This window comes from Vigna umbellata, chromosome 6 (genome assembly GCF_029865625.1).
Source record: "Vigna umbellata cultivar VRB3 chromosome 6, Vumbellata_1.0, whole genome shotgun sequence".
Lineage (NCBI taxonomy): Eukaryota > Viridiplantae > Streptophyta > Magnoliopsida > Fabales > Fabaceae > Vigna > Vigna umbellata.
This window is the reverse complement of record NC_142170.1, coordinates 15015752-15041601: the sequence shown is the minus strand read 5'-3', so window position 1 is coordinate 15041601 and position 25850 is coordinate 15015752. Positions and strand designations below refer to the sequence as shown.

General features: G+C 27.2%; 3 protein-coding genes across 3 annotated transcripts; 2 read left to right on the top strand and 1 right to left on the bottom strand.

Annotated features, from left to right (window-relative positions):
• The first annotated feature begins 7403 nt into the window (after nucleotides 1–7403).
• LOC124834610 (nodulin-30-like) lies at nucleotides 7404–8114 on the top strand. The gene has a single exon (XM_047309330.2). The coding sequence runs from the start codon at nucleotides 7404–7406 to the stop codon at nucleotides 8112–8114; it is 711 nt and encodes a 236-aa protein (XP_047165286.2).
• Nucleotides 8115–9831: 1717 nt separating this feature from the next.
• LOC124834617 (uncharacterized protein At2g34160-like) lies at nucleotides 9832–12339 on the bottom strand. The gene is made up of 5 exons (XM_047309337.2): nucleotides 12130–12339; nucleotides 11985–12033; nucleotides 10453–10515; nucleotides 10266–10330; nucleotides 9832–10103 (listed from the first exon to the last, which is right to left on the bottom strand). The coding sequence occupies exons 1-5, from the start codon at nucleotides 12244–12246 to the stop codon at nucleotides 9993–9995; spliced, it is 405 nt and encodes a 134-aa protein (XP_047165293.1). The 5' UTR covers nucleotides 12247–12339; the 3' UTR covers nucleotides 9832–9992.
• A 6139-nt stretch (nucleotides 12340–18478) lies between these two features.
• LOC124834615 (glyoxylase I 4-like) lies at nucleotides 18479–19682 on the top strand. Its single transcript, XM_047309335.2, has 3 exons — nucleotides 18479–18720; nucleotides 18881–18986; nucleotides 19117–19682. The coding sequence occupies exons 1-3, from the start codon at nucleotides 18554–18556 to the stop codon at nucleotides 19414–19416; spliced, it is 573 nt and encodes a 190-aa protein (XP_047165291.2). The 5' UTR covers nucleotides 18479–18553; the 3' UTR covers nucleotides 19417–19682.
• Nucleotides 19683–25850: the final 6168 nt, after the last annotated feature.

Here is a 25850-nt window from a genome sequence, read left to right as displayed (position 1 = left end):
CACACACTCAAAAATCGCAACGCCTCAAAGTGTCGCTCAACGCGGTTCGCTCCTCCTTATATAGCCAAAATCTCACTGTGCCCACAGTTCCGGTCATGCATACCGGAGGCTTCAATAGTATCGGTAAAAAAAAAAAAAAAAAAAAAAAAAAAAAAAAAATTTAACCATTCGGTATAGAAGGTCATATGATAAAATGGTTTGGAGAAATGTCAACTTAGTCAGAGTGGTTTGGAATAGGAAAACAGGTGACTATACATGGGAATTAGAAGATGATGTAAAACATTCTTATCCCAATTTATTTTTGAAGTGTCGAATTTTCGAGGACGAAAATTTTTGTTGTTGGGGAGAATGTAAGACCCATGAAAAATATTTATAATAGTAAATTTTAGTATTTTATTAATAATAATAATTTTAATGGATAGAAAAATGTAAATTTTGGATATAAAATTATAGTAATTTTAGAAGGAGAGGTTCAAATTTTTGGTAACTTATTTAGTAAATTTTTTTTTAAATTGAATAGTAAAAAGTAAATAGTAAATAGTAAAAAGTAAATAGTAAATAGTAAAAAGTGAATAGTAAAAATAAATTTTCAGCATTTGGATTCCTTAGCATGGAAGAAAGTAGTAGATAGAAATTAGGATCAGATTTGGTGAGAAAATGATTGAAATATTATTTTTAAATAATATTAAAATAATAAATAATATTAAAATATTAATGAATAGTAAATTTTTTTTTACTATAAATAGCCATGGGAGGGAAGGTTATTCTGCACCAAGAGAAGAGAAATCAAGTGAGAGCTTGAGAAATAGAGAAGAAAGAGTTAGGGAGAAATTTTTAGTTGTAAGAAGAGTAGAGGTTCTGAAGGGTTTCGGAGAAATAAATTCAGAGCGAGAGAAGTCTGGAATAGAGGTAGGGGAGCTAACCTTTCTATGCTTTTATATTATGATTTAGTATTTCTATGCTTTTATATTATGATTTAGTATTGTTTTATTACTATTCATATCTTGAAATTCTGTGTGAATAGTGTTAATGCTTACTGTATATCTATCTATGTTGAAATTCGGTGTAAATATTATATGCTATTGTTTTAAATCTGTAAATAAGAAATTTGTTAAAAACTAGTTGAGGAACACTTTGGCTAAGGAAAGACTTGGTACTTAAGTTGTCCATTGTGACGCACCTCTCTTTCCTGGAAGTCTACTCGACAAGTTTTTAACTTAAATCCTATTGAACAGATTGAGTACTGTTAAATTATTATGCAATATATTGAGTTTGTGTGATTTATGCGATGATTGTATTTTATTATATTGCATTTGAATTTATGCATCTGAACATGTTATGAGTATTATGGGGAGATTTTGTAGGGGTATAATGTGAGTTGAGGAATATGAGTATGGCATGAGTCTCGTGGAGAGATTCAGTAATATTATGGTATTTGTGTATATGTTGATGTTGAGGGTCCCGTAGTTGGAGGTTATCCTGATACTCTAATAATCATCTAGTCTCAAGTAGAGAGGGATGAATTATGTGGTGAGAGGAGCAGGAGGTCCTGGTCTATGTGCCGGTTTTGGACATAGTGAGGGGATTAACCTTGTGAATGGTATGAAGTATTTTGAAAGTGTATTTGTAAAAAGAAGTAGAAGTCATTACAAGTGCATAACCTCCCGTGACCGCTCATCAACGTATCATCCGGATGAGTGTTTATTGGGTATTGTGGTGTCTATTGGGTATTGTGAGACGAGTGTCTAATAGGAATTGTGGTATGAGGGTGTCGAACATAATTATTATATGATGTTTATATCAAGGTAATTATACATGTTTTATAAATGATTTGTTGCATGTTAGCTCACCCTACTTGTTTGTGTTTGTTTTGTTTGGGTATGTGCGATGATCGTATAATTCGTTATACGGGAGCAGATGAAGGAATGTCATCTGATCCAGTGCCAATGAAGAGAGAGACAGAAGAATAAGTTAGAAGAATTCGAATTATATTTATGAGTTTATAGTTGAAATTTGAGTTTAAAACATGTGTAGACATATATTAACTATGAATTTATATGTGTGAGATTACGGGATATTACCGTAAATGTAATGTTACAATATATAAATTATGAATTATCCAGTGTGAGATATTGGGATGTTACATCAATAGTCTTCTGAGTCAAAGTTTAGAATGCCTTAAGTGTAGAAATTAAGGTATAAAATAATTTAAATATTTTCTTTTCTTCTTTATTAAGATATTTTTTAAAGAAATATTATGACAAAATATTCCAAAACAGAAAATATCTTAGATATATAATGAAAAACAATAAAGATATTACTCAGCAAACTTGAAATCAATTTTACTCTATTAATAAATAGACTATTATTGAAAGAAAATTGTTTAAATCTGTAATTTAAAAAAAGAAGAGAAACGAGAGCTTCTCCCTCAAAACCTGCCACCCCAACTTTTATTTTCAACTAACGGGAGTGATTTTATTCAAATTAATTAATTAATTAAGTTTTTTTCAAGAAAAATAATAAACGACTATCGACCAATATGCTTTTGTAAAACATACTTTATTTCTACAATTATGAATGCATTTAATAGAATAATAAAAAATTAAAAAATATATAACAACGACAGTTTTTAATTACGTTTCACAAAACTATTTTCGCTTGACTCTTACGTATAAATATCATATTTTTTTAATTAAACAATTTCATATTTTATATTATATTAAATCATTAAATTATTCAATGCGGTAAGTAAATAAAACTTTTAAGTTATTACTTTAACCGATGAAACAATCTCCGTACAAAATAAAACTCGTAAAAATTGTTATATAAAATGTGCACGAGTATATTCATACATTATAACTACATTTCTAAAAATAAATAAAAAATGTATTTTGTCATTTTCTTCTCTAACCTTTATAACATTATTATTTACACAGACCCTTTTCATAATTCTTTTTCATTTTCCACGGAAATATATTAGAAGCATATTTTATCAATTTAATACAGTATCTTTTTAAATCACAATAAAATTTTATAAAATTATAGACAAAAATAAATATATCCTTAAATTTGAATTATTGATGAATTTTATAGATATTTAAAATTTTAAAATTAAAGAATTTAATTAACGAAATTTATTATGGATGAATTTTTTTTTTGTCAATAACACATTTAATTTACTAGAAAGCAGAAGAAAAATAAATGTGTCACTGTTGAAAGTTCCACATCCAATATATATATATATATATAGGGGTTTGCTAACGCGCGTACGCCTGTTTTTCAGTTGGTACATTTTAGCAATGTGTACCGGATTTTAGTAGACAAAAATATCCTTATATATCATGGATTCTAAGTTTTAAGGTTAAGGGTATTTTAATAATTTTCATTCTCAAAACTTAAAAAAAAAAAAAGAAACCCCCAAACCCTTACTCAGCTCTCTCATTCCTCTCAATCCTTTCTCTTTCATCTCTCTCATTCCAACCTTTTCTCTGTCATCCCTACTGTAGCTCCAATTGAAAAAAAATCAGAAACACTTGTTTTTAAACAATTTGCCTTTGTAAAGAGTTGAGTCATTGACATATTCACCTTGAGGCAAAGGTTCATTCAAGATCTCTTCAATTTCACCATCTTCATTAACCTCTCTAATTTCATCATCTGCATATGTTCAATCAACATCTCTAAAAAAATCCTCCAGGCCAATTACCAATTCTTTTGGATGTCATTATCCTTGTAAAAAATAGATAAAATTATATACGACAAAAATTATAAAATGAAAACTCATTATAAAGTCATTTTTTTTGTAAGAAATTGTTTAACAATGAGTGTTTCTGATTTTTTCCAGGCCAATTACCAATTCCTTTGATGTCATTATGCTTGTGAAAATTAGATAAAATTAGATAAAGACAAAAATTATAAAATAAAAACTGATTATAAAATTATTTTTTGTAAGAAATTGTTTAACCGCGAGTATTTCTGATTTTTTTCAAGGTCAATTACCAATTCCTTTATGCTTGTGAAAATTGGATAAAATTAGATAAGACAAAAATTATAAGATGAAAACTCATTATAAAATCATTTTTTTTGTAAGATTGTTTAACGAGAAGTGTTTTTTATTTTTTCAATTGGGGCTACAGTAGGGATGACAGATAAAAGATTGGAGTGAGAAAGATGAAAGAGAAAGGGTTGAGAGGAATGAGAGAGGTGAGTAAGGGTTTGGGGGTTTCTTTATATAAGGATATTTTTGTCTACTAAAACTCGGTACACATTGCTAAAATGTACCAACTGAAAAACAGGCGTACGCACGTTAGCAAACCCATATATATATATATAAAATAGTGGGATACAAATCTCATTTACAAGTCAGTTATGAGGTTGAATTATACTTAAAAGTCAAACGTTATATTTAACAACGTTATAATAATAACACCTATAGCAACTTTAATAGAACACGTGAAAATAAACGAGAGGTATCCATCTAGAATTGATAAGTAACTAATAGAACAATATTAGCAAAATTCAAAAATAGGAAATAAAAAGAGAGGCTTTTATACCCATTCCTAGGGCTCAAAGTTCAACCTCACTAATATTTTCAACAAGCCAACTTCAAAACATGCATCAATTTTTGTTACAAAAGATTATAATCCAAATCTCATATCATACTAAAATATATACTTTAAATTTAACTTAATTTAACAAAATCAATTTATAAAATAAAATTTACACTCGTATATAATCAATAACACATGTATTAATTATTTTACTCAACAACTCATCAAAGTTAAAAATTGCCACTTTAAAAAAAGACAAAATAACTTATGCAGCTCAATATATATATATATATATATATAATGAATTTTCATGAAAAATATAGAAGAAATAAACATGAATATTGCAATATGAGCCAATTCAATGATAGAATACAATCTATTATTTTATATGATTAAGTTTTATTATATACTTTCAACCCTTCTAAAGCAAATGTGTCAGGCTGTGCAATAAAGATGAAAGGTCATTATAATTTTTTTATGATAAACCTGAATATATATTGTAAAATTAATTCATGTACCTACCACCAACCAAATGTAAATTGGTTTATCATAACGAAAACCTAACCATGGAGAAAATGAGAGTCATACCAATCACTGTAATCTTGTTCGTAAGTGTAGTGTGGTTGGAGAAGATGCTGGTGCTGCTAAAGCCATTAATCCTACAGAAGATGCTGCAGCAGATAAATTGAGTTACGTTATCTAATTAAAATTATTTTTCTAAAATCAATTTAGTAAAGATGGTAACGTGATTTATGTAAATTAAATAGAATGAAATCAAATAAAATATTAACATTTACTATTGAAAGTTTTAAAGCAACGTTGAAATTGAGTTCATAACTAATATTATAGTAACTTTTTGAACAATATATTATGCATTCAAACATTAACATCATTGTATCTTGGTTTAATTTCTTAAAACAAATTCTAAAGATATATGTTAAATTATAAATTCCTTAAATAATCCAACATATCCTTTGCATTAAAATCTGATGTTTATAAATGATCAGAAGAATTGAAACTATTCCTAGCATCATTCCTTTTGGTTACTTTTTTTACATTTATATTCAAAGTTACTTCTAAGTACTCATGAATATATAAATTACATCATACTTTCGTATAATGACAAGTAAATCAAGAAAAACATATGAACACAAAAATATATTGAACAGGAAGATTACATCAATAGGAAGTCATTACATTCAATTCCAATGAAAAAAAAATTTAGCTACTCTCTTGAATATATAAATTACATCATACTTCTGTATCATAACAAGTAAATCAAGAAAATATATGAACACAAAAATATATTGAACAAGAAGATTACATCAATGAGAAGTCATTACATTCAATTCCAATGAAAGAAAAGTTTAGTTATTCCTAATCATATTGAACGTACACATTTTAGTAAGTATCTTGATGTCTTGAAGTAGTCTCTTGAAATCCTGCAATGTTTTTTGTTTCTTTACTCTGTCAGAAGTTCCTTTCTTTTTTGTCTTCTCGAACTTAAAAGCCAATATATATTTAATTAATTCGCTCAGTGCACAGCTATGCGTACGCTGAGCAAATAATCTCCCTTGTAACTAAGCGCATTATTGATTAGCTTAGCGAGAAACCGATGACAATACTCTAAATGACGTATAAGTTATTGAAAATTGACTATACAACTTTTCTACTCACTAAATACAATGGATAAAACATATTATTTCATGAATAATTACAACTTTAAGCTAGTTATTAAGTGTGAAAACAAGTATTTTTCACAATTATCAATGGACAGAAAATAAATACCTAAAAAGAAAAAGAAAAAAATTTAATCAAATCAAAATATTTACTAACGAAATTTTTATTGTAATTACTAACAAATTTTTCTTGTAATTATTAAAGAATTTTTTTCTATAATTACTTACAAATTTTTCTGTTATTAATTACATATAAATATAAAATTCCATCGACAAATATTACGTACTACGATGAATTTTAGTTTATAAAAAATTCATTGATAAAAAATCATAACAGAACTATATTTAACAACGTTATAATAAAAACACCTATATAGCAAAGTTATAATAGTAACACGTGAAAAGAACAAAGAGTATCGATTTGGAATAGATAAATAACCAATAGAACCAACATTAGTAAAATTAAAAAATAGAAAAAAGGAGAGAGCTTTTCATACGTTCCTAGGGTTGAAAGTTCGACCTCAGTAATTATTTTTCTTCTTATCATGTTGTCAACAAGTAAACTTTAAAACAAGCAACAATTTTTATTTTTGTTAGAAAAAATTATAATTCGACTTTCATATAAAGTTTGCATCCACGGGACTTCCAAACTGTAGAAATTAATCTGAATTTTATAACTGTGTCTTTGACAATTAGTTTTATTTATCGTTTTCAATTTATATACACTGATTGTATTCATTCATCTTTAATGAAAAAAATACCTCAGTTTCTCAATCCTCTGCTTCTCTGCATAATAACATAACACCAACACATTTATTAATTATTTCACTCAACCCATCAAAGGTAAGAATTGCCTTTTTTAAAAAGACTAAATAATAACTTATATATATGAAATTCCATATAAAAATAGAAGAAATAAATATGAATATTGCGGTATGAGCCAATTCATTGATGGAATACAATCTATTATTTTATGTGATTAAGTTTTATTTTATATACTTCCAACTCTTGTAAAGCAAATGGGTCAGGTTGTGTAATAAAGATGAAAGGTCATTATAATTTTTTTATAATAAACATGAATATAGTTTCTATATTCTTCTATGTATATATATTGTAATATTCATACCCTTAAACACCAATCAAATGTAAATTGGTTTATCATAACGAAAACCAAATAATGGAGAGAATGAGAACCATACTAATCACTGCAATATTGTTCATGAGTGTAGTGGTTGCAGAAGATGCTGGTGCTGGTAAAGCCATCAATCCTATAGCAGATGCTGCAACCGATGAAAGCACTAATGTAGCTAAATACGTTGGTATCAGCTTGGCCAATGATCAAATACTTAGTGGACAAGCTCAAGCATACGAGTCTCCGAGGTTCAAGAGGTTTGTGACACATTGCAGCTCACGTGTTGCTGAAACATGCAGTGGAAATGATCCAATGCAAAAAGGAGGTGGAATCAATGGCCAATTAGGGTTGTCTCAATGCCTTTTTGATTCCATGGAAGCATGCTTGGTAGATCACAAGGCCTCACTTTATCAAACAACTTCTTCCTATAAACCTAAACAGTCAATTCAATATTTGACAGAGCTCATTCAGACTGTAAAATTTCAAACCGTCTTGAGAACATGCTCTCAATCCACTGCACAAAGTTGTTTGACTGGTTATAATGTTGATGCATCAGCTTTATCAGCTTGTCTTGTACCATCTTTGAATCAGTGTGTGTATCCTACTCTATGGTGGCCATTTCCACCAGCACCGCCACCACCACCACCACCACCACCAAAACCACTACCACCACCTTGTATGACTTCTTCTGTAACTTATATCTTTATTCTCTTAAACTCTATTTTTCAAGAAAATCATATAGGATTTGAGGAATAGAATTAATATTTGTGCATTCTAATAAACTCATTTTATATTACAAGTTTAATTAATTATCAACATGTGGTTGCAGCAGTTCCTACTCAAGTTGATCAAGTTGATCAAGTTGAGCCTCCTGGTATGACTTCTTCTTTCACCTTCTGTACTATCGTATACTCTATTTTTCAAGAAAATCTAACGAATATAATTAATATTTGTGCATTCTGTTAACAGACTTATTTTTATATTAGAAGCTTGATTAATTAACATCATGTGGTTGGTGCAGATGACGGGAGATAAATGTACTTGCGTTGCATTTTATACTAATACAGCAATAATTGCAATGCATTATAGATTATCCTATATATGTAAGGAATAATCTCTTCATCTCTTTGCAAACATTGTTTCTACTCGTTGCTTTGTGGGGAAGGATCTGTTGTACCTTCAGTGTTAGTGTTCTAATTAGCTATATCACTGCAGTCCATCTGTAATAAAATCATTGAAGAATGCTATGATATATCATAATGACGTTCCTACTATTTTGTATCAAGTGTTGAATAAACTTGTATGTGGATGTTACTAAAAAACGTAACTCTATTCTTTCTATCCAATGATTCAAAATGTATTATAAAATAGGTATTACTTTCATTTTTAAAAATCACAACTTAACGAGCGAGGGTTGTAACACAAGTTCAATGAATTTTTAAGTGTGGTTCAATTTCTAGTGTAAGAAAAATACCCTGCCTAATGTCCAATTTTTAAGTGTGGTTCAATTTCCACTTTTAGTTAATTTTGTGTTATTTTGAAAATTGTGTTTGGTTGATCCTTTATATTTTGTTTTTTATAGTGATGGTTCAAAGTGTATATTTTAGATAACGTCTTCTTTATTGGGAGTAATTTATCGAAATTAATTAATTATTTTTTTTTTGTTGGTCAAGAAAATGAATAAACGGCCTAATAGGAAGTACCCTTTGCAAAACATATTTTATTTGGACAAATTGAGCAAACAAAATTAAATAATTTTTGTGGGTTTAAAATTATGAATGCATTTAATAGAATAATATAAAATTAAGAAACAAATAAAATAATGATATTTTTTTATTTACGTTTTACAAAAGTTATTTTCGCTTTATGTCAAATATTTTACCGATAAATATCATATTTCTTTTATTAAACAATTTAATGATCATTAAATTATTTAATGTAGTAAGTAACCAAGTATTTTATTTGATAACATTTATCTCGACCAATCAAACAATCTTCAAACAAAAAACCCCTCACAATAAACAACCGTGACGAACAAATGTTAAAATATAACTTAAAATTATATAAAATGTCCATGAATATATTCATACATTAACTATTACTCCAGAAAAAAAAACGATTTCCTTGTCATTTACTTAGAACATTATCATTTACACAGACCCTTTTCATAATATATTTTTTTAGTTTCCACGGAAATATATTTTAGAAACATTTTATCAATTTTAACACAAATTACCCATTTAATTACAATAATACTCTAAGTTTTAAAAATATCATTAAGAGGAGTACACATACGGTTGAAATACAAGCGATTCTCACACCATGAAAAGGGTCATTGTCCAACTGTCTCGCTAAAAATCCATCTAAACACACCCTAAGGCAATTGACACAGATTGATAAATTCATAGAAATTAGATCACTAGATGAACCCCTTCATCTCAACAAAGAATTGATACATAAAACCCACCAAAAATGAAATTAAGAAATGCCTATTTATAGAGAAAAGAAACAAGGAACTTTGTTCAATATTGCAGGTCAGTCTAAAAGGACGTGTCCTCTACCTCGCGACAATAAAATTGCAAATTCCTAAGCAGTACATTTCTTCAACAGATTCAAGCGTAATTTTTAGGGAATTTATGCGTTTTGCTCTTCAGCATCGCCATTTTCACCGTCTTCAGCAGCAGCAGCAGCAGCCGCCGCCATCAATTCATCGAAGTTTGCTGTTTTCCCAAGTACTATTTCAATCTAAAACACGAGTCATCAAATGCAAAAACTTAGGCTAGTTGTAAAGCAGATTCCAAAGCTATGGGTAGCAAGTAAACTGTTAGACGATGATATGAAATCACACGCACATGATCATACACATCAACATAAAATTCTAGAGTAAACATGTGTTTACAGACTTACCTTGGCCTTTTGAACAGGTCTACCTCTGGAATCGTCCTTTATGTCAACAGTTGATGTCGTGATTTCTGCATGAAGATTGCGTCATTAACAAATTAGATTACATTATTTATCCACTGAAGAATAGGATAGATGTACGAGAGGGGAAAGGGATTTCACAGAAAATAAATGGGAAAAAATTGAATCTCACTCTTCTCCACAGCAAGTCCGTTGTTTTTCAAAATTTCAGCAACAGTTACCACTGTGGCAATAGCTGCAATAACCAAAAAAGGGGTTGAAAATTCGGAAATCATATTAAGATTGGAATCAAGGAAAGAGAATAGGAAAAAGAGAGGTACAAAAGTCGCGTAAAAAATCAGTGCACTGTAATAAAGTTCTACAAAATAAGGAAACAACATGACAGCCACTTAAAAATACTGCTGTCTCAATTATAAAATTTTAGAAGTTATTGCAAATATACTTATCAGACTGTTGCAACAGTTTTCTCCCAGTATTTATATCTTCTACACAAATGAAATAACAGATGATGAAAGACAATGGCACATTATAGGAGAGCATAGCAGCTATTTGTGTGATATATCAATGTTACTAAGATATATGCTTCAAAAACCAAGTTGATCGTTTAGGTATATTCTTTGGGTAAATTTGTGATTTCTCTCTAATTTTCTATGAATTTTTTGCTACGAGAATATACTAGCTTTCGAAAACCTTCTGCCTTGAACATTACACGTTACAAGACTACATTTTTTTCTGTTCCTTCACACTTTAGCAGTCTATTGTTTTATATAATTCGCTAAACTTTTTCCTGTTAATTTTATCACCAACTTTCATTTTTCGACTTCATTACTCCACTCTTATTCCTCCTAGATTGACATTGATTGCATGTGTAAACTCTAAATTATTATATATCATTAACTTCTGAGTTTTTAGTACTTATATTTCTAATATTAATAGGTTTGATTTATAATGGTAATAGTATCTTCATAGAATTTTCAACTTACAATTTACCCGTACACGCCATTTCTCATATATATGTAATGGATTACACTTCAAACCCACACTAGAAGAAATGCCCGTGTGCAGATCTTCACAAAGAGTCAAGGAGAAAACTCTAATTACAGGACCTCACAAATACATCTACATCAAAATTTAGTTTATCTGATTTGACAGAGTCACATTATACACGCTTCAGTTCTTACTCCTAGAACAGCTCAAGGATACAATGGGATCAGCAAAGCAAAAATATGGGCTACCAACCTCCGACTGATTATGTGGAATTTCATGAGGAATCAGAGCATAGGAGGCCAGTGATGTGATGCTTTAAACTGAGCATAAGTGCATATATAGAAGGTTTAACACCAGAATCACAGTAGAGAAAGTTTAATTCAGAGGAAAATATGAAAGGGCTTCAATCAAAGTCCAAGACTGAAGGCGTTCAAAAGTTCAGGGCATGCAGGGGTAACCAATGAAACCTAAACAAATTATATATATGTTCACAAGAGTAATTTTCTGTTCAACAAAATTTGAAATGCAATCATTCTTAAGTTTATTAAAATTCCCAATAGAACAGAGCTATATTTAGCAAAGTTTTAATAATAACACCTGAGTGAACACAGATCATTGATTCCACATTGATAATCGACAAGTAACCAATAGAACCAACACCAGCAAAATTCAAGTAATAAAACTCAAAAACAGAGACAAGGAGAGGGGTTTCAATACCCATTCCTAGAGCTGAAAGTTCGACCTCGTTATGCTGTTGCATGTATCTCTGCAGATTCACAAAAATCCAAATGAGGAGATAAATAAAAAATAAAACACTGAGAAGCTTCAAAATCGAAAATACAGAGACATGTCGTGATACTACCTTGGCGAGATTAACATAGAAGAATAGGGGTTTCTTGGTGTTAGAGACCTGAATACGATTCTTCTTGTAGGAATCGGTAATGTTGATGTTGTTCACTCCCTCTGTTATGCTTTCCATTGCTCTCTTTCTCACTCACACTCTCCCACGAAGATGCTAACAACCAAAAACCCTAAGGATTTGTTTATGAAATGTGATTGAGAAATGCAGAATCCGAACCCCTAGCACAGGATGTACTCCTTTCTTACTTCCAAGGGCCTGGGCCTGGGCCCAACATTATATTCACACTGCACAGTTCCAACTAAATCACACTCAGCCAAGCCCATGAGTATGAATGCAACAGTAATAGTAATAATGAACATTGACATTTTCAATGAACGATTATTTTATATATATTGATGGGAAGACTTTCATTTTTGTGCAGATCATTAGTAGGGATGAAACCAGTGTAAGAGAATTATATTCTTTTTTCTATATTTTGACTTAATTAATTAATCTAGTTCAATTTAATATGTTAGGTTGAGTTAGATTAAATTTAACATAAAATATGCATAAATTCAACCCGATCCTATATTTTTTAATGGGTTGAATAATTAATTTATCCAAATCTTATATAACTTAATCCGGAAACATTTCTACTTTAAATTTATTTATATAAATTAAAATTGAATGATAAAATCATTCATTATAATTATTATTACTTATTTAAAATTAAAAAATATAATTAAATAAAACAATAGATATGAGTATTATTTTAACAAAAGCAAATAAGATTTTTGTTTCTCATCCAAGGGACAATTTCTTGCCCAAACAAGATGCATCTTTTGTATAAGTGATACAATCTCACTCAAGCGAGAAAAATTTCATCGAAGCAAAAAACCCTCACCCGAGTGTCTTATATTTCTATACTTTTTTTCATTTTTAATTTTATCCTTTTATTATTTCCTCTTAAATTTAGTTTGTTTTTATTTATTATAATAAAATTATTTAACCAATAATATATATTTATTAATAATACAAATTCTTTACATTGTCATGTAAAAAATTGTTTCTCTAACTAATTATTTCACTATTTTATCCATTTGATTTCTTATTAAATTGATTTAATGTAAAAATATAAATATAATCTAACTCTATCATTTAATATCTAATAAAGTATTATTTTAATTCATAAATAACACTGTTACTTTTTCACAATTAAAATTTTCTGCCAATTTCTAAAACCTGAATTATGTCTGAAGTTCAAATTATATTGTTAATCAATTTAGTTCATTATTTATATCTTTAAAATTTATTTTAAAAATTAGTTGATTTTTAAAATAAATAAATAAATACTTATTTTACTCTGTGTCATTATATACATTTTAATCATTTTTTAATATATTTATTATTAAAAAAGTATTTTATATTTAAAGTATTAATTTCTTTATACTATTTGTTTTCATTTTTAATTTCATTCTTTTACAAATTCTAATTATTTTATTATTTAATAAATTATTAAATAATAACTTATATTTAAAGTATTATTGTTTTTATACTATCTTCTTATTTTTAATTTTATTACTTTATACTAATTATCTTAAAATATACTAATGATGCATTTATGTTGTCATTAAATAAATTTATAAATATATATTATATAAGTATATTATTTAGATGAATCTAACTACATCCATTTAGATTATAGTATAACAAAACTATTAAATTAAAAAAATTATATTTATAGTATTAATTTTTTTCTATACTATTTTTTTTATTTTTTATTTTTTATTTTTTATTTTATCTTTTTATGATTTCTATATCATTTAGTAAAATAAAATTTAGAAAAATATTTTTTTTAAATAATATTATTTAAAAATAATATATATTTATTGATAATATAAATTATTTATGTCTCGTATAAAAAATTGTCATATAATAATTTTTGTTTTACAAAAATTCTCAAATAAAATTACATTTATTTTTTTATATTAAACTATAAATTGAATATAACTTTTAAACAGGAGAAACACTTCGAGATCATGTGTACTCATTATTCAACTTTCATTAAAAAATGAAAAAGTCACTGTAATTGAGTTCTTGCTTAATCCATATAAGAAGTATTAGAGATAATAAAGTATACCACAAACGAAACATATTGTATTAGTAATGTTGACCAAGTACTAATTTATTATTATCGCCCACAGAATACACTGGTTTCGTTATATAATATATATATATATATATATATATATATATATATATATATATATATATATATATATAACTCAGTTTTATAAAAATCAAAATAATTTAAGTTGTTTTAAACATAATATTTTTTCTTTAATAAAATACATCTTGTATTATCTATTATTTATTATCTTTTTTTTTTCTGTTGTGAATACTGTTTACTGTTATTATAATACCCAACAAGGAACATCTACTTGTATGAAATTGAAAATCACAAGCAACATATAGAAAATGGGATGATTGCGTGAATGAACAACAAAATTAAAATTAAAAAATGAAAAATCACGATTTTATTAAGTAATTAAAGCGATTATGTTATTTGTTTAAAAATAATTTAACATGTTTTTTTTAATACGAGAGAAAATGTTTTTTTTTTCATAAAATGAGGAAAATCTGCAAGAAATAATGGAGACATATGATAATTCAGACACAATGCATGGATGCTAACTAATGAAAGCAATAGCTACCTAGTGTTATTAGAAAAATCTTGAAGGAGCTATTTAAAACAAGAAAAATGACGTGGAGGAAATAGAAAGTTTTTTTTTTCTTTCTCTAGAACAATATTTTTTACTGTAATACATACATGGAAATAGAAAAGATGAGAAATAAATAGAAAATATGATAAAAACTAACTAATTGACCACGTGTATTTTCTAAGAAAACAAAATTATTATTTTGAATCCTATCTAAAAATAGATCAATATTATTTAGAAATTATTAAAAAAAATCGATAAAAAAAATTGGGTTAAAATAACATTTTTAACTTAGAAATTTGAATTAATCTGATTTTCTCAGGTCAATCTAATTTGATCCGTTTTTATACACAAATGTTAAAGCTAAATTTAAACAGATCGAATTGACACGATTTATCACTCTTTCATATTGTTAATCAAGAAGTTAAGTTCATATTATTTTAAAAATTTAATAGTAGAAGTTAATTTTAATAATGAAATATTGAAGAAATGTGTTGTTACAAATACATCCTTTTTTCACTAAAGTACTCATTCCGACTTTTTTTCCGTTTTTATCTGTGAAACTATATTATCGTCACTCTACATCAAAAGTAAAAAAATTGAAGATATTTCATCCACCTCACATGCTTCCATCAATATTTTGGTAAGAACATTAGGTTTGATGAAAAACATTGTATGTGACCAAATGTGAAAAATGTCATTCATTAATCTTTTTATATTGTGACATGGTTTTGTTCTTTTGAGTGGATTTGAGAGAGTAAATTTAAAGGGATTTGAAGGTAATTTTTTTTGTCGTTTATTTGAGTGAATTTGGAGATAAATGAGAGTGAATTTGAAAATAAAATTTGTGAGAATTAGTATAGAATTGTATTGACGTGACAAATTAAAAAAATTTATTTCCAAATTCACTCTCACTTACCTCCAAATTTACTCAAATAAACGACAAAAAAATTTATCTTCAAATCTTCTCAAATCTCCTCAAATTCACTCCCTCAAATCCATTCAAAAGATGATCTTCTTCCAAAATATTAGGTTGGAGCTTAGAATATGTATCATAAAAGAAGAGTAGCAGAAAGAATATCAAAAGATATCAAACTTATGGAGGCCCTCTGGTTTAATTAATGCAGTACAAGTTGGTGACATTGTACAGTGCACATAATACGAAATCATGAATACTCAATCACTCAAAAATCAATCACATCTGATGATTCAATTCACAATGGATACTTTTGAAAGGTATTTGTGATCCTCAATTATACAACAATAAGTTATATTCCAAAATGGGAAATTTTGAAGTGTAAAGGATTTGGATAAGGGTCACTTAACAGGGAAACATACAATAAAAATCCATACAACTTTCAAGAAAATAAAAGTCTTTAATTTATTTATTTTTTCTTTTTAATTTCCTTAAAGGAGAAATTTTCTGTTTAAATTTATAATTTTAGTGTTTTAAAACTTTTAATTTCTTAATTTTGATACCATTATAAAATTATCAATAGATCACAAAATTTTATGTTTAAATTTATAAATTCAGTGTTTGAAAAAGTTTTGTTAATAAACAGTGTCTTTTCAGACAAATATTAGTCTATTAGTGTCCAAATAAACAATAATTTTTTAGAAATACTGTCTATTAATAGACAATAGACAATATTCTAATAAACCGTGTCTAAAAAGTATTTTTTATTAAAAAAATATTATCTATTCACAATTTTGTAATAATATAACTTCTAATAACAAACAAATTACATGAGTAATACTACTACGGATATCATAAAATCGAAATAATAACATGTATTACATAGAAATTAAATAAATTATCACGTAATTATAAATGCCAAAAAAAAAATCATATTCAGTCGACAAATAATTGTAGCTTGTGATAAGATACTTCTACATTATAATGGTGCAATTATATTCACTTTTATTTTCAGCATCATTGTTCTCATTTAGTTTCTCCCAATATTGGAATAAAGCTAATAAAATATATAAGTGACCTCCAAGATATAGCAGAAAAAATACATTAAAAGTTATTATTTTTTTATTATAGTATATTTATATGCATAACCAAGACAGTAGTAAATACTTTTCAAGTATGTTTCTTACTTCGTTATAAGATGTTTCATAAGTTTATGATAGCTAACAACTGAAATAAATTTTAGAATCTATAAATAATAAAAAAATTATAAATAAGTTATAAATGTTCATTTTTCTTTTATTAAAAAAATAAATTTCAAACTTTTGAAAAATTCAAGTGTTGCATATTGAAGTATTTGAAAATATACAAAAGTAGTGTTTTTAGGTAGACATTCTAACATTAAATCACGATTGATGGTGAAGTTATTTTTGTAGTTATTTCTATAAGGTGCTTGATTTTTTTTAAGGAGACATGAATATAAATATCACATACTGTATAGGTTCTTTGCAGATGAAATAGATAGAATGTAATTAAAAACTTGTATATGAAGAAATTGGTGAATAAGAATATTATTATTGTTTTTCTCTTTGTCATTTTCATGTTCGACTTTACATAATTTTGTTGCATAGTAATTTTCACATCTTAAAATTATATTTAAATACTATATATATATATATATATATGTATATATATATATATATATATATATATATATATTTGTTATTTGACTGTTATTTTTATTTTAAGAGAGTCTTGTAAAGTAATCTCACATAGTTCATTTCCAAATCTTAGAATACGACTCATATCTCATCGATATACTCATAAGACAATTAAATTTCAATTTTATATACTTTATATCTATTTTCTAATATATTTTACTTCCCCCGTCTTGTTTATCTCTCAATATCATAAATAATTCTTTTTAAGTTTAAAAACATTTCATTTACACATTTTTACAAATTAAATATAGTTTAAAAAAATTTAAAAATGGTATCCTAATCTATTCTAATTACAATTATTATTAAAAATTAGATTGGTAGATAATGATTAAAACCATTGAGTAAGATGTATAAAATTTATAAGCGGAAATAATTCTTCAAAGCTTAAAAAAATATGCAAGAAATAACATTAGAAAATCATAATAATACTTACAAAATAAAACATCAATATTTTTAATATATAAAAACTCTTTAACATGATAAGTAAAAATTCTCAAGCAAGTCAATAGAGCTTCATTTATGGATAAAAAAAATCAAATAAAAAATTGTGTACAACAAGTCAAAAATTTGTTTTACGTCTTCTTTTTTTCTTTCAAGATGGTAAAAAAGAACTCTTTTAATTTAGAAGAATTATTTCTCCATTTAAATTAAGTGAAACAAATGGAATTAACTAATTTAGAATTTTTACACACTCAACCTGACAAATTTGATATAATTTTTTATTTAACTAAACATTTTAAATAATGCAAGGATATTTGAAAAGAAGTTAATGAACTAAGGCTATGGAACAACTTGTAATAAAAATTATTACACTGCTTTTATTGAATATAATATAATTGCTTATAAAGGTAAATAAAAAATAGAATTGGTTTTAATATTTGTGTAGTTGGATTTGAGCGGTGATTGGATAACGTGGAAACGATGTGTCAGAAAAAAAATCCCTCCGATGTGGCACTGATGTGGCTTGTCTTCTATATATAGCGGCCACCCATTTCGCCTCGGTAGGTGCACTTCCTCTCTTTTCTCTTCTGCCCCTTCATTTTCTCTCTTCTTTTCTCTATCTGGATTTGCATTTTCATCTCTTTCATTCGATGCTTCACGAAATGAAAGAAAGCGTGGAAAACCCTCTGCACCTAAAATCTGTCAACCATATCTCTCTCATCTGCACCTCCGTCGTAAAATCCATCAACTTCTATCAGAACATTCTCGGCTTCTTCCCCATCAGGAGGCCAGGATCATTGGATTTTGACGGAGCATGGTAATTCAATTCACTAAAATTTTCAAACTCTGATACCCCACCAAACAAATTTTCTCAGTTGAACAAAAATGTCAAAAAAACGAATCAAACTTTTTTATGTTATTTTCTTCTGGGATAAATATTCTCCTCACTCTGTTCCTTCTTGGTCATCGTTGTTCAGGCTATTCGGATATGGAATTGGAATTCACTTGCTTCAAGTAGAGGACCCCAGCAACATTCCAAGAAAGAAAGAAATTAATCCGAAAGATAATCACATATCATTCCAGGCAAGGTTTCGGTGTGAAATGAAATTTGTTTGATACAATAACTTGAAATTAATTGCAGTGTGTTTGACAAAATGACTGAACGAAAGGAAACTGACATGGTTTGTTTGGTTTTTGTGATGAATGAAAACAGTGTGAAAGCATGGGAGCAGTGGAGAAGAAGCTTGAGGAAATGGAGATAGAATACGCGCGTGCAACGGTGGAAGAAGGCGGGATCAAAGTGGATCAGTTGTTTTTTCATGACCCAGATGGATTCATGATTGAGATATGCAACTGTGATATCCTTCCCGTGATTCCCTTAGCAAGTGACATGGTTAGGTCATGCTCTCGAATGAACCTTCAGATGCTTCAACAGAGACAGATACACCAAATTGGGAAACAGGACTCAGCTTTTCCTTCCGGCCACACCAAAATTCAAAATGCTTTTGTTTAGGTCACACATACATGTATAATTATGAACTCCTCCTTCTTCTTCTTCCTCATGTTATTATACTTTTTTTCTTGTTCTGTCAATTTTGTTTTCTCTGTAATATTGCTTAGTTTGAAGTGTAAACTGCTCCCTACACAACTTTTTTACTAGGTACTTTTTGTATCATTGGTTTTCTTAATGTGAAAAATGCTTTGTTTTCCATAAGCATTCTGTTATTGGATGTATCTCTTTGTTAATGTGAGTGAAAATAAAATTTAAATTTCTATACTCATATTACTTTATTTTTGTTTTAATTAATATTTTAATTTTCAAACTCCAAAACTAATTTGAAATAATATTGTTAATACGATATCTTAAACTATTTTGACGTATTTCATATTAATATTTAATTTGTTTATTCAGTTTAATATATTTTCACTTCAATATTAATTAAAAAATATATTTAACATATAACTAAATTAAAAGAATTATATTTATTTATTTTTAAATTTTACTAATCAAATTATATAAAGTTTCATACATAAATAAATTTTAATTTTACATTAAAGTTCACCAACTAAAACCATATTTAATTCATTTAAAATTAATATTTTAATTCAAAACTTATAAATATGGCAGCAAACTAGGAAACCATATGGTTAACCAATTAAGCACGTAAAGAAACCAGGTCGTACAAATTTTCAGAAGTTTTTTAGGTTTGACCCATTTCATTTTATTAAGAAGTATTCCTGATGAAGTCATGAAGCATGCATGTTGTATATATTACTTTCTTTACACTAGTTTATTACCTTTATCAATCAATTGAATGCTAAATTTAATAAATTTTATAATAGTCATTTTTAAAGTTATATTAAAAATATGTTAAATTTTTTATATTAAATTAACTATTTTAATTCCATAAATACCATAATCATAACTTGATACGGAAAACTAGAGTTTTTCTTGATCTTTATATGTTTAATTAAGTTTTACATTCGTAATAAATTTAAATATTTTTAATTAATTTTTTACTTTTAATTTATCCATATTTTTATATTTTTTTAATTGAATTTTTCATTGGATAATATAACAATTATTTTATCTCCTCATATTTGTCTTCCTATATTGAAAATGTGGGATTAGATATGGTTCACAAATTATTTTATATTAATCCAAAATATTTATGTTTTAAAAAAATACAAAAAAATTGAAACATATGAATTTTTAAAAAACTTAATATATTGAAAAAAACAAAAAAAAAACTAAGAATATCAAAATTTATGAGATTTGAAACTTAATTAACCTTTTTTACATATGAAAAGTGAAATATTTTTAATATTTAATTACAAGTTACCCTGATAGTTAATTTCAAATTATCTTTATATATACATATTTGATTTTTTTTCTAATTCTACATTTCCCTCGTTGTATTATATTTTTTGCAGTAAAAAGTCCATTCTCTTGTGTATCTACATCAAATAAATTATTCAATAATTTAATAAAAAAATATTATCAATTAAAAAATTATATATGACAAACTAATTATTTATTACAAATCTTATTTATATAAAAAAATTCATTTACATTGCACACACTTTTCTATATATATATATATATATATATATATATATATATATATATATATATATATATATATATATATATATATATTCAGATTAGAGTTGATAGAAAAAAAATATTTAAGAGATAGAAATACAGTATTAATACCTTTTCATATAGATATTCATGTACTTTTATTTTAATTATTTTTATTTCCTTTCACCTAATTTATATTATATTATACCTTGTCCACAAAATTATGTCTCAACATGTACTCTTACTTAAACAAACGTTATCATTGTGCCATAAATGTCAATTCATTTCATTTATTTTTATTTATTTTTATGAAGATAAGTCTAATATGTGTTTTGGTGTTGTGAGTGAACAAATAAATAATATTTTCTAACACTCTCTTGTTATTTGTTTCATTTAAAAAAAAAATACTTTTTTAATTATGTTGAAGTGAAAAAATAAATTATAAATTTTGATTAAACAATCCAAATATTATTAATAAGTTTGGGGAGAAAACAATAATAAAGAAACATAAAAAAAATAATATAGAAAATAGGGATTGATTGAGAAACTAAAATGAGAGAGATAAGAAATAGAAATAGAAATTGAGATGCAATAAGCATGAGAGTTACTGATTGAAGACATGGTGACTCAGCGCCAGCAATCAAACACAAAAGCTGAATTTGATGTCAATTCTGTTTCGTCACCATTTTTTATGTAAAAAATTATAAAATGATTCAATTATTTATTCATTCCTGCTTAATTTATTGCTGTCAGCCTCGTCAAACTTTAATATAAATTAGAACTTTAATTCATATTATTTGCATTATATATATATATATATATATATATATATATATATATATATTTAATGTTTTGGCTTTTATACTTCTTGTTTTGGTACGTAGGGACTGAGTTGTCCAATGCCTCCAAGTGCGTCTCTTTTTGTCTCTCGAACGTCCGGTTCTCGCTCTACTCCTTGATTTCTTCCTTCCTCTGTGCGCGGGTGGGAGACCTGCGAAAGATTCTCCGATACCAAAGTCAGTCTGAGAACAATGGCGTATTTTGCTATGAGTTTGGGATCAGTGAAAAGTTAATCACCGCCCAAATTCAACCCAATAGCTTTTAATCACAACTTACCTTAAACCTGGTTAATTAGCGGCATGACCGACCGATCTCCCAAAGTTTGGCCTTTCGACCGGCGGATCCCTCTAGGTGGCATGATTAGCTGACAGTTTATCCCAGCCGCCCTCATAGTTACTATTTATCCCGATGACAAGCGAAAAGTAACGCAATTAGACCGTTATGGTATTACGGACGTCCGGTCTAATTTTTAGTATACTTATCATAAACTAAACAATAGAATAAAAATCGAATATACATCTAAACAAATTTGTTGTTGTATAGGCGATACAATGAATTTTGATGCACTGCAAGATATATATGTAATTTCAAAAAGGTTGCTAAATAAAACAAAAGTTCCATGTGTTGGTTTCCAAAGTTAGGTTAGAAAATAGAAATGGTTACTGGCTTCTAATAATATGGCAATAATTAAAAAAACTGTCATACATTTCAATAAATAAAATAGAAAAATTCAAAAATTCAAAAAAGTTGCCACATGTTATTCAAAAGTTGCTTTGGAGTCAAATATTTGCTTTGGAAATTCACCAATATGTATAAGTACAATAGTTTTGCATTTTTCTTTTCTTGGTATGTGTTTTATTGTTACAAAAAACAACAACAATAATTTATGGTTTGGTTAATAATTATTAGTAAGACATTCAAATAAATCAAGTTATATAGTTTGACGATCAACAAATTATTATAATAATTAATTTTAATACTAAATAATGATTATCAACAGTTTAATCATATTAAGTAATTCAAATTTCAAGTAAAGAGAGAGGTTATTTGTATTTTTTGTGTCATTTATGATATGTCAAACGTTAAACAAATTATTCTTTAAACAATTTAAATTAACAATTACAAAAAAACTTAAAGCAGAAGCATCTAAACATTAAACATTAACTTTAATTTTACACTCAGAAATAATTTATAATTTTTTTTATGGATAATGATACTTTGATAACATTTTTTTTACAATATTTTAACATTATTTACGTGTCATTTTGTGATTGATTCAAAATTACTCCATAATCAATAATAATAATTATAAATACCAACATAGACCAATCACATAATCACATCTAAATAGTATAAAAATATTATAAAAAAAATATTATCTCAATAATTTTGGTCACTTTTGTAGATCTGTACTTATGCTTTAATGGTATAAGTTTGCTGATAGCTGGAACTAGGACTCTGGAAAGAACATAAACTATGTTAATCAATGACTCTTGTCAATCACGTTCACAACACTGCTTCTTTTACTTTTCTTCGATCATGACACCAAACTCCTTTTAAACATTATGTAATTTAAATTAATTCAGACAAATTTATTATATTACTTTAACTTTTGAATTATTTTTTATAAAGATTAAGTTTTTGTTTTTTAATTGTGTTGATACTTAAAAATTATATTTTTAATTTTTTTAATCCAATTGATTCAATCCAATCTTACGCTCACTCGACGGTAGATTGAATTGAATTAAGTTTAATATAAGAAAAAAAAAATTAAAAACACAGCTCAATCCAACTCTGTTCAAATCTGACTACACACTCTTAACAAAAATAAAAGTAACAAGTGATAACGATTTATGTTTTTTTTTATTTTTTGTTTTCTTTTTGTTTAGAGAGATACACTTATTATTTTTTTTTGTCATATATTGTAATTTTTAATTAAATAATAATACACAATATCTTAATTAAATTGTTTTTTAGTTATTTTTTAAAAAAATTTTGAAAATCCAGAATTAGTTTTGGGTCAGGTTATGTTTCTTCTTGGGCCTGTATGAAAGGGAGAATGAAACAACAAATGAATAAATTAAAATAAATTTCTTTATTAATCTGCTAAACCATGCATGGTTCTCCAATGAAGAAACAAAAAATGAAGAGAGAGAGAGAGAGAGAGAGAGAATGATAGGTATTTATATTAAAAGGAAATTAATTAAGGATGTGATTAGATTAGAGACCCCTCTTAAGCATTTGCTCGTAATTCTCGATGGATTGGAGCCTCTGGATGAGGAGTTGCTTTCTGAAGTTCTTGATGAAGGCATCAGCACTGACATTAATGTCTTCAACGCCTTTCTTCGTCTTCTCACTCGCCTCTGTCACCTTTTCTGATCTCCTCTTGCTGCTCTCTCCCTCTTCTGATGAACCCTGCAACTCGCTCTTTCTAATTCTTCCTTCCATCTCCAACTTCAGATCTCTCAATTGAAACAGACTTCGTGATGCTGTTCTTGTTCTGCAATGAAATGGTGCTTCAGGAGCAGCATGGTATTTATAGATAAACCATTGGTTTTACCTTGAAACCAAATTTAATAGAGTGTGGGAAGCAAAAAAGGTGCGTGAAAGGAGAATATCTAGCTGGTTCTATATGCTAAGCGTAGTAAGAGCACGTGACGTCAACCCCAAGAATAATTCTTTTTATGTTATTTGTAACGGAAGATTTGATTGTTTGGATGAAGAGTTGACCGAAGATTAGTTAGGAATCCAGATACGAGTTCAAATTTTATATTGGATAGAAATGAAAAAATAGAGTATAGTAATTGGATAGAAATGAAGAAATAGAGTATAGTATAAAAATGAAAGCCCGTTAACTTCTTGTTTTAAGGTTTTAGGAAAAGAGTGATCTTGATCGTTGGCTCAGATATTATTAGTGTCATTGTAAAATACAGATAATCTCTTTCTCGATAGATCCAATAGTGTTACCAGAGCCGAGGATGGTAAAGAGTGGTATTGTAATAGATTAATTATATTATACATTTATGGTTAATATTATCATATTCTTACTTACTTTGATATTAAGGTGTTTTTTTTTTGCAAATAATTCTTCCATTTAACTAAACTATTGTAAAAAAAAGAATATTAACATGTGCTTATAATTAAAAGAATGGAAAAAGAAAAGTTGAACTCAATTCCGTCAACCGAAACATTATTCAAATTAATTTCTTAAATAATTGGAAAATGTTTATTTTTTCATTCCATAAATTTCACTGTTTGACCTTTACATACATTAATAAAATGTTGAAATTTTAATAGAAAAATGAATAATTGTCCATGCCACACGGACGTGGCATGTGCAACGCAGCGTTGAACTTGCGGCTAAAGACATGGTAGTATGTTCCATTTGTGCCTGCCAGATCTGGTTTCAAGAAGCCGTGTTTGACCAAATTCATTAATAATTATTAAATAATAACATGTATTTGTAAGTCAGAGAGATAATTAAATACTCAGTATTTATTATTTATGTATTGTAACAGATGAGCTGAACGATAATAGAATTACCGTATGATTATTTAGCCGGACAGTCATAGAACTGTGGCATGACTAATCTGATCAGATTGTTAAGGACGAATGGTCTAGAGATTCTGTAGTTATTTATGTAAAGATTGTAGTAAATAGAGATTAAAGTTATTAGGTTGAAATTAAATTGTGATTAAGATTTTATTAATCTTAAGTTCATGACGAAAATTATTAAATCAAAAATAAGAAGTAGGAGATCACATTTATTGTGCATTTATTATTGTTACATTGAACTACCAAAGTGTTAACTTTGACATTGAAACACCTTTGATAGATACACCTCCAAATGGAAGAGCGAAACATAAAACTAAAAAACAAAACTAAGCTATAACAGAAAAAGTGTTTAAAGTCACTCGATCTCAGAACCGAAATATTATATTTACTAAATATATTTAGGTTTAATCCTATACTACATCCCTATTTATGTACGAATGTCTCAATTGGGTCCTCGTTTTTTCAAG

Excerpts from the sequence above, each read along its gene's own strand:
- LOC124834610 (XM_047309330.2), top strand. The coding sequence starts at position 7,404 with ATGGAGAGAATGAGAACCATACTAATCACTGCAATATTGTTCATGAGT.
- LOC124834617 (XM_047309337.2), bottom strand. The coding sequence starts at position 12,246 with ATGGAAAGCATAACAGAGGGAGTGAACAACATCAACATTACCGATTCC. Across the intron at positions 12,034-12,129 it reads TCTATGTTAATCTCGCCAAG|AGATACATGCAACAGCATAA; the intron begins GTAGTATCACGA and ends GTGAATCTGCAG. Across the intron at positions 10,104-10,265 it reads GACCTGTTCAAAAGGCCAAG|ATTGAAATAGTACTTGGGAA; the intron begins GTAAGTCTGTAA and ends CTCGTGTTTTAG.
- LOC124834615 (XM_047309335.2), top strand. The coding sequence starts at position 18,554 with ATGCTTCACGAAATGAAAGAAAGCGTGGAAAACCCTCTGCACCTAAAA. Across the intron at positions 18,721-18,880 it reads TTGGATTTTGACGGAGCATG|GCTATTCGGATATGGAATTG; the intron begins GTAATTCAATTC and ends ATCGTTGTTCAG. Across the intron at positions 18,987-19,116 it reads ATAATCACATATCATTCCAG|TGTGAAAGCATGGGAGCAGT; the intron begins GCAAGGTTTCGG and ends GAATGAAAACAG.